Source organism: Chaetura pelagica, unplaced genomic scaffold, assembly GCF_000747805.2.
Source record: "Chaetura pelagica isolate M959 unplaced genomic scaffold, ChaPel_1.0 scaffold20, whole genome shotgun sequence".
NCBI classification, from domain to species: domain Eukaryota; kingdom Metazoa; phylum Chordata; class Aves; order Apodiformes; family Apodidae; genus Chaetura; species Chaetura pelagica.
The window spans coordinates 2392860-2402444 of NW_009951958.1; the positions used below are offsets into that span (position 1 = coordinate 2392860).

The window sequence follows — 9585 nt, forward strand, 5'->3', positions numbered from 1 at the left end:
CCTGCTGAGTACATGGCATTCAGAATCTACTACATCCAGGATGAGATAGAAGACAGAACCAGTGGTCTCCTAAAAACATAAAAAGAAAGGATCATATCCCACTTTTGTGTAGAATAAAGACACATAAAGGGGAGAGATGAAGGCACACAAAACACACAGGTGAAACACACAGGTATTCTGAAAGCTGAACATTCTGTGCAACAAATTTGCTGTGGTGGTAAATCAGGTGTGATTCAGGCCCTGATAGAACACCCCTGGTCATGCGTGTAGCCAGCTTGACTTAAAGAGCAGCCTTTTAGAGTCAGTTTTTTCCTTCTGATTCCAGTACAAACCAGAACCCACAAATATGGACTAAACATGGTGATGTTTTCACAATCAACCACATTTTATTATTAGATCTGAAAGATAGGTTATTTTGCCTTCAATAAGAATGAGATGATAAATACCACAAATAATAGAAAGCAGCTCTACATGGAACATTTCCACTAGGCATTAGAAACATGCTCCATAGTACAGCTCCATATATCTAGTCAGTAGAACATTTGGTACAGAAAGATGACATGTTGCATGGTGCAGCTCCTCGTTCTGCATCCACTGTAGATGTAGGTAAGCGCACCTTTCCAAGATATTTATCAAGGATACAGCTTAGTAGGATCACATTTTATTTCCTGTGGTGACAAGCTGGGAAGAGAGCAGCTGTCTATACATCCTAAAGAACTTTAGATGTGTTAGCTGCATGTTGAGACAGATTATATCTTTGCTGAAGAGGGAGATAAACCAACACTGAATGAGAGCAGTATTCATTCATTCCTAGTTGATTTCACTCGTTTATGGAGAAAATGCTTGATGGGGCAGGAGTCTTGTAGAAGTCTGGTACAACTCTGGCTGCAGTTTTGATTTCTTTTTAACAGTAACTAAAGACCAATCAAAAGGGCATCTAAAGGCTGGAGTACTGCTGGCTTTTTTATACTGCTTGGAAAAACACTCAGAGGTAGGTGTTCTTGAGTTCTGAGGAGATTCAGTGATACATACTGTTCACACAGTACAGAAATCCCTGGAAAGAGACCGGGATGGTGATTTTATGTGAACCATATATACTTGCAAATGTGCTACTAAAGCCTTTAAATATAAAAGATCAAAATAAATAGAAAATAAATGTAAAGAAAGAATAAAGTGCTTTGTTAGCTTTGTCTGTAGGTCATATTCTTACACATGCAACTTTATACCATTTTTTATATTTTTGTATCCTCTTTTTTCCCTAAGTAATCTATGAAGTAATCTGGTAATGCTTGCACTGAGCTCTCAGTGTTTGCCTACATTAATCCTGAGGTTTAATTATAAGTGTAGTTTTGAAGGTCACGAAAAGATCAAAAGCTATTTTGACAAAGAGTGAAACTGAGGTGCAGCAACACTACGTACTGTGGCAAGGCAGTGTCCCCACACCTGGCTGCATAGATCTTTCTGTGGAAGGAACTAATCATAATTTTCCGTTCACATACAAGGTACTTAAACACCATGATGATATGTCTCCTTAATATGATAGCTGATCTAGGTTAAATCAGTAAACAGAAAGTAAGATTGGCCAAAGAGTTATCGGCATTTGCTGAAAAGGTGGTTTTTTATTAGTGCAGCATTTGATACAAGCTTGTAACTTTAAATATAGGCTGTATGATAAAAAAAAAAACATCACTAAGACTATCCTACATGAAGATATAAGGACCAAGAAAAATTGCTATCTCTAAGAAGTCACAAAGTTGGGACTAGTGACTTGAGCTTTTCAAGTTCAGGTATTCTGGAGGCAAAAGCACACACATATCTCATTAAAGAAATGTTCTTATAATAAAATATGTTTGGTGTTAGGTGGGTTTACTCAGCTGAATCATGTAGACTTATTGTAAAGCTTGGTGATCTTGGAAATACAAAATGCAACCAAACTGTTTCCCATTGCTTGGCGCACTCTTGTCTAATATCAGCTCTAATAGGTCAAAGCATTTATTATAAAATCTACACATCCTTTTGTCTACCTGCTTCTGTATGTATCATCCTCCACTGGGGAAAGAATAATTTGGGGTTTATTCAGAGCTCAGCAGATCTCTGAAGGTTTCATCATCCTTATTTTAATTTTCATTAAAAGACTGTTATGCAAAGGCCTTTTGGTATCTGCTTAGTATTGAGTAAAAGCTGCCATCTTTTCTGCATTGCCAAAAAGATCCCTTCTCAGCACTGCGGATGAGAGGGTTGCCACTGCAATGCAAGACAGGGAGCCTGGGAGCCAGGAGAGATGCAGCAGCAGCAGCACAGCATCCCCTTTGTGGCAGGGTGACCTGGTGCAAAGGAAAGAAATGAAATATTTTGGCATGTTTTGTAATTCTTTTTAAGTGCCTGTCAGTTAAGTTAATCATGAGTGTCTCATATGAAAGAAAGGCTCTGTCCTACTTGCATATAACTTACTAGCAGATGGCTCATTAGTTCTAATTAGAGCAAAATTGAGCCACAGGTTGCTTAAGGGCAGATTTGAATTAGGAGTAACTTTGAAAATGTTTTTATCCTGGGTATTGGTTAAAAACATGGGAGGAATTAACACTGACTGATGAAAAAAAAACACACCTCTTTATTTTTTTTGCATAAGGTTGCTACTGTCCATGAACATCCCTGACATAGCTGACTGCTGCTGTGTACTCAGTCTCAGCAGAGGCAAAAGCATGACAAATACATTGTCTAGTTTGTTATTACAGTCTCTGGAAACACCTTATTTACAGGATAAAAATATTAGATGCAAGAAATAAGAATAAAAGTAAATTAAACCCCAAATGAACAAAGAACAAAGTACGCCCCAATGGAATAAGAGCAAATTGCTAACAAGGACCAAAGTTCTCTGTGCTGGGATATACACAGGTGAAGGGAGGAGCAGGGAGAGGAATGAAGTGGTTTACAGCCTGCCTGCACCCACTGTGCTGCACTCTAAGTTGGTCATAAGGTTGCTCTAAGTATTGTCAGTAGGAAATAGCCCCAGGATGGGGGATAAATACGTAACTCCATGACTGGTGGTGTTGCTTCTCAGCCAACTCAGTGGCATCTCATGTGGAAAAAATTGTCAACTGATCCAGTTGCTTAGTGGGTACATTCTGTCACTGGAGCAACATATAGAGAACACAGTGCAAAGCACAGCAAAGGGTGCATCTTCAGTCATGGGATCTCAGATTGCCGGAGGCCACAGCATGTCAGCACAGACTATGTCCCTGTGAGAGCAGCAGGAAGCAGTGACATATCCTTGCCGGTACAGGTCTCTAAACATCTGGCAATGAGCTTGAAAGTGTTCAGAACTCAGCCTTTCAGCTAAGGTTATGGGACGTGAGCAAGCATGGCAGGGAGTGTTAGTAGCATGCCTCCACAGTGCCTTGTGTGCTGTGGGCACTGTGCACGCATTTCAGGTTGTCCTTGGCTAATGACAGTAGATTTGGTTATTTTAACACAAAATAATAATAAATCAAGCACACATAGAGAAATAAGATACTTAAGAATGTGAGAGTGATATTCCATAGGTATTTCCAGTGTAATTTTTGTACTTGAACTGGTTTCAGATTTCTCCTGGAGAATGAGTAATCATGTACAGGTCTGTTAAGGAATTCCCTGGTCCCAAGCTGGACATATTTACACCTGTAAGAGCTTACATCTTTTGTGCAAAATGCACAATGACTTAATAGCCTTTGCACTCCAACTGCTCAAGGCAGCAGGAGAAAGGTGTAAAAAGAAATTAAATCAGAGTAGTGGTGTTTCATACCAAATTTAAACTGATGCCTGGAGCTATTCCAGGGGCAGGCAGCAGAGAATTGTGACTCAGATTTGCTCTCTAATTGCCCACTGTGGTGATGAAACTGTTTCTAGTCATCTATGCGTAAAGTTGACATGGCCTCTGGAGTCCTGTGAATGCAACTTTACATTTGCCTTTTGAAATATTTCTCAGTGCAAGTAGATATTGCTAAGGAATAGTGATAGACACTGGGCTCATCATGGGAGAAACAGATACAGAACAAGCAGGTAACTCACCTGAGGATGTTCTCGGACATTGAAAATTCTATTGAGTCTGAGTATGTAGCCCTCTTTTCGGTCAGCATTGATCTGGCGAAGAGCCAGATCTGCAGCCTTCTCTACTGCAGTGTCATCACAGGCAGGGGAGAGCAAAGTAGTTGCTGCTTCACTGGCAGGAAGAGAGGCAGCCCAGCAGCAAAGTGCCTGTATGCCAAAGAGCATTGAAACAAGTAAAACCATGGTGCTCAGAAAACCAGTGCAGGAGATCAGAATGGTAAGTCAGCGTGGAGAGGCTGATGTGCATAAAATAGCAGACTTCTGTGATGAATCCATGTCTCTTTATAAAGAGACGTGTCCCTGTTTTATTATGTAATGACCATGACCTTTAAACCTACAGCTGCAACAGCAAACACCAAGTCAATTATTATGAGGTTTTATGAAATTGTTGTCTCTCCCTCTGAGGCCAGTGAGCTCTTTCTCCCTCTGGCTTTACATCTCCAGTTCAGACTTCCCTGGGCAGATCATATAACTTTGACATTATCACAAGGGAAAAGAATATACACACAGAGCTGCATTCAGCAGCTGCAGCAAAATGCAGTTCATGTCCAGATAAGAAGCCTGTGGATAAATGGCCTGTTCAAGCCACTAAGTCATCTTAGAGAAGATGGTAACAAGGCAATGTAAAGAATTAATGGTTTCATCATGGTGTCTTCTTTTCCATTGTGTTTATTTGGGACTTAACATTCACTGCATTTGAATATAGTAGCATACACGTAGTGAGTTTTGTTCTCACCCCAAAGACTTCACTTCTGTTGTTGGGATGGTGCAAAATGAGCTGCTCTGAGAGGATGGAGGGAATAGGCAATAAGTGAACCTGGGTCGTCAAAAGGTTTCAGGCTATTGAAGGCTCCGTTTGAGAATTTGTTCCCTCTCAGTGCCTTGACTTCAGCCCACTCTTCTTTTCTTGCCTAAAACTCCGTATGTTTATTGACATCTGCAAGGTATTTGACCCCCCACTCTGATTTCCCTGAGCCCTGAACATTTCTTGTTTCATCCCATCTTTCTCCAACTTCTGACTTTGTTCTCACTGCCATATTGTGCAAAGCACTCTGTGAACCTGTCATCATTACATGTTGCCTCTGATGCCAAAAAGCAAGTCTTGTTTCCTTGTATCTCCTTCCATCCTAACCTCTTGGCTGCACCTGGCTTCAGCCCCTACCTGGCAATGCCTAGTGTTATATTCCTGTGGGTTTAGAGGCAGGTACAGTTGCATATGAATTCCTGTGCTAATGGTAACATGGTGCTGCATTTTTATTGCCTGACAACCAAACTTAGTGACAAAATAAGAACTGACTAAAAATATATGCAGAGAGGGGAGGGGAAGGTGGCCTGTAAGCAAGTTACAGACCTCAGGGTCATTATACTTGTCCTGGTGCCAAAGGTCCTTGTTCAGTGTTATTGACTGCTTTAGATCATCTGGTCAGAATTGGCTCAAGGAAGAGTCCCACCTGCTTAATCTCTAGCTCCTTGGCTTCTCTGACAACTGCCACAGCCTGCCTCAGTTTAAATTGTATGAAGCCATGGGAGAAACATAAGGAAATGGATCCAGCAATATCAGTATTTTAATTATTTTACTATGCAGTGCTCTGCTTTCATTCCTTTTCAGCAATAGTAAATAACATGATCCTGCTGTGACTGTAGATGGCGACTTGGGGGGAGCCATTTGCTAGCTTAGCTGCTCCCCCCATAGTATCACAGAGCTCACACTAAGCGGGGCAGGTTTTTTCATGCCTTTGACTTTACCCCTCACTGCTGAATTTAGAGGTTGATTTGTCAGCTAAGAGACTGCACTGTGCCCACTATTGATTCTCAAGTGATTTGCTGACTACAGAAGAAAAAGGATCATGGAAAAATTCTGCCTGGAGAACATTTAGTTTGAAATGACAGTAGTGTGCCTTGTGGTTAACGAGTGAGGAACTCCAGGGAGAGAAGGGGGAGTAGCTGTACAAATAGCTGTTATCTTGAAGATCTGGAGGAGCGACAACCACCATTACATGGGGGGGATCCCAGTGAAAGTCATTGGTTTTCTACTAAGGGACAATTCTACAGTATTTTGCCTTGAAGGGTACCAAAAGCTTGGTAACCATTTCCCTGGCCCTCATTTTGTGTCCTGTGAGCCTCTGTAATCCTGGCTATTTGCTGGATGACACTGAGTACCTTTGGGTTTGAGAATTGAGGCTGTATTGCGTGAGGAAGGAAAAGCACAAGCAAAGGACATAATTGTCTCTGTTTAACACTACTGCAAAGTTTGGGGATTAAAAAATTTTATATATTGTCATGTTTTTTCACTGGTGGCAAAAATAATCTTGGCTCTTTAGCCAGCAGTGCTCAAAGCATGTTCTGGGAGACAGCAGAAGCTACCCCAGCAACTATCCATAGAAAACTGTGTGGGATTACATATACAGCCAGGAAGACCTGAAACAGCACTGGGGCTGAAACCCTGCTTAGAAGACCTTGGTTGATTGCAGAGGTGGAAAATTCAGAGAGCAGGAGAGAAGGGCACATGTCCACTAGCCTGAAGATAATGTATGGAGTGTATCCTGGAGGGAGAGGATACAAGGGATGAATGTTGAGAAGCACTGCTGTAGCCATAGTACAGGAACAGCAGAAGCAGCAATGCAGACTCACTCACATTGTTCCTTGTGCCTGGGAATGCTTCCCCTGTGGCTAAAGAATAATAACTCATTTCTTTATCCTTACAGAACATGGCATTTCTATGGAGATGGGTGCCAGTTAGTACTGGCTGTGTCGGTCCCTCTTATAATGGGGAATTGTTATATCCCTGACTCTGTTCTTTGTACTCTTCCTCCCACTGGAAGGGAAAAAATGTCTCTGTTGAAGTAGCTGACCTCAAAACATGGACACAGCTGGGAAATCTGAGCATCTCCAGACAAAGCAGCACATGAAATACATATGCTTTAGCAAAACAGGGTTTGAAAAAGCTGAAAAACATTGTCAGCCAGTGATGCATACCTGACAAAATTATTCATGTGTTGCCATTTTGCAACACTCATTGCCCAGAAAATCTGTTACTTAACACTGTATCGGTTACTAGCTCCAGGTGCATTAATATGGGGCCGTATTGGGTGGAGACATGGAAATGTATCCTTAAGAGTGCAAAATGTGTCCTTAAGAAAGCAAATGTTAAGAAGAAAGAAGATGAGTGCACCTACTAAGGGGGATGCACAAAAAAATTCTGCTTTTTTGGTGTGTTTTTTTTTCCTTTTCTCCCCGTTTTAGGAAACAATGGAGTAGTTACACCAGGTGTAGTTGAACATCTGTAAAGTGTGGAGGCTGCAGATGTTCTGCTACACATCCGTGCTTTGTGTGGTTGGAAAAGGCAACAAGAAGATGCAGCATTTCTGGAGCTCAGAGATCCCCAGGGGCAGGGATACCTTTTATAAAGATACTGTCTCTGCCATTGGATAGATAACTTTCTAAGCCTGGGAATGAATCTCTTTCGTACCTTAGTGTCCACTTAATTATATACAAAGTAATTTGTATGGTTTAGTTAAGGTGATTTCTAGTTTTAAAAATACAAACAACTAGGAAAACTATTGGCGAGGCAAGTTAAAAACTCAGTCACATGTACCTGATAATATAGTAATGCAGATCACAGTAACAGTAATTTAATTCATTCCTGTACCGTGTCTCATGCAGTGGGGCGGGAGGACCACCTGCCTCCCTGCTTCAAGGAATTTCTGCAGCTCAGTACTTGCACTGTTTGAATGAGTGGCTGCATGCAGAGCATGCTGGAGTCACGGCTTTACAGAGAAGCAAAATATCACTGAGCAATTGACTGGCAGCAGCTTGTGCAATTGCCTGCCACAGACTTCCTGCGAGAACTCAGCATCTTGTTGAAATGTGAGAGCTGCTGCCTGCATGGGGAGAGCTTGTCAGCAGTGTGTTGCCATCACATTAGACTACAGCTTGCAGACTTTGGGCTGATTTTCCTTTTTCTTTCACCTCTGCACACCCAGCTGAAGCACTGGTGCAAGTGCCTACAGATTTTCCTTTCCCCATTGACAAAGCAGAGCAGAATCTTTCTGTATAGCAACCTGTTGCATTGACATCAAGAACAAATGTTAGTTGTGTTGCTTACTGAATACTGGAAGGTTGTAACAGTATAGGTGATTTGAAACAGTTCAGAAATGACATGTGTTCTGCAGCTTTTACTGCCTTCATGATAATTATCTTGTAGCAAGTGCTGTTCCTGGTTAAAGATTCATGACTATCTTTGAGACTGTTCCCCCCGGGCCTCCAGAATTCTAGTCTGGCTGGCAAAAAAGATTCTTCTGGCCCCTGTCCCTTATTACTTTTGTACCTAGAATAGATTTTGCCTCTAATTCATGTCAGAAATTTGGGGAAGATTTGACTGCAATGGTAAATAGCCATCACTGTCTGAGTGCTACTACATGAGATTCTTGCCTAATGTATATTTTTATTCCCTCAAATTGGTGTTCCCTCATATGCACACAGGCTCATATCACACGCGGGTATCTGCTGGAAGCCAGAGAATACACATGTGCTTGTCTGGTAGGACCGATGCTTTCATCCTGCACAGCAGTGAGTATGTCCTGATTCTTTGTTGTTTTTATAGACATGGATGCTCTTATATCATGTCCAAAAGTATTGAGGTACTTCTGTTGGATATGATAATTTTAGGTTAATGCTAGGAAGGGAAGATGGAAGGGGAAAATACATTTTTTCCTGCCACTGCTGTAGTGTTATTGGTGTATGATCAAAAGAAAGGACTGACCTGATTTCTGCAGTGCTCAGCACCCACAGATCCCAGTGAAGCTGATGAGAAGTGCAGGAGCTTACTGTTTTTGAAATCAAGCCCAGAATATGACGCATAATGCTGTGAAGGATATACTTCTCAACTAAATGAAAATATACACAGATAGAAGGTAACAAAGCATTTCTGTTGAACATTTTATTGTGAAGTAACCTTTTGGATGGTGTTTCTATCATAAAGCTACAACTGTTGTATAGTTCCTGCAGCAGTTTCATTGCAACAGTATTTTCTGTATTTTAACTAGAACATCCCTATATGTAGAGGAAACAGCGTTGTAATCACCTACATTTTGAAGCAGGTCTTTGCAAGATCCTGCCCACAGCTCTGCTGTCTGGAGAGGGAAACTCAATTTGGGCTCAGAGTCAAGTGTTCTCATCTATTCGCACTTGTGGTCTGTGTGTTGCTGCTGCTGCTGCACACTGGTCCTTCAGTGAGCTGTATTGCCATATCTGGGACACAGCCTAAATCTTGAAATGGCGAACCTTCCCAGGGCATGGAGGAGGAGGAGGCACAAAGCCAACTGGGTGAGGTACTTTGTCATGCTGAGCAACTTTGGCAACTGCTCTCTTTGCTACAGATTTGGCTGAGATCATGGAAGGAAATTCTGAAGAGCTGGATTCAGATGCAAAAGGGCTATTGTGGGAAAGCCTAAGGTTATGGTTTGGGAAGCCTTGTACAACACTGGGTGCCATTCCTGC

The 9585-nt window shown here is 41.7% G+C and overlaps 2 protein-coding genes across 2 annotated transcripts in view; both read right to left on the reverse strand.

The window, feature by feature from the left end:
- FETUB (fetuin B) overlaps positions 1–4269 on the reverse strand; it is a 10065-nt gene extending 5796 nt beyond the window's left edge. The window contains exons 1-2 of the mRNA XM_010000102.1: positions 4048–4269; positions 8–69 (exon numbers count right to left, since the gene is read on the reverse strand). Coding sequence (XP_009998404.1) covers positions 8–69; positions 4048–4269 — 284 coding nt within the window. The remainder of the gene's footprint in view (positions 1–7; positions 70–4047) is intronic.
- A 5079-nt stretch (positions 4270–9348) lies between these two features.
- Positions 9349–9585, reverse strand: part of AHSG (alpha-2-HS-glycoprotein) — a 6813-nt gene continuing 6576 nt past the window's right edge. Inside the window, exon 8 of the mRNA XM_009999417.1 lies at positions 9349–9585. This exon is cut by the window's right edge and continues 4 nt beyond it. Within this exon, the coding sequence (XP_009997719.1) occupies positions 9349–9585 (237 nt within the window).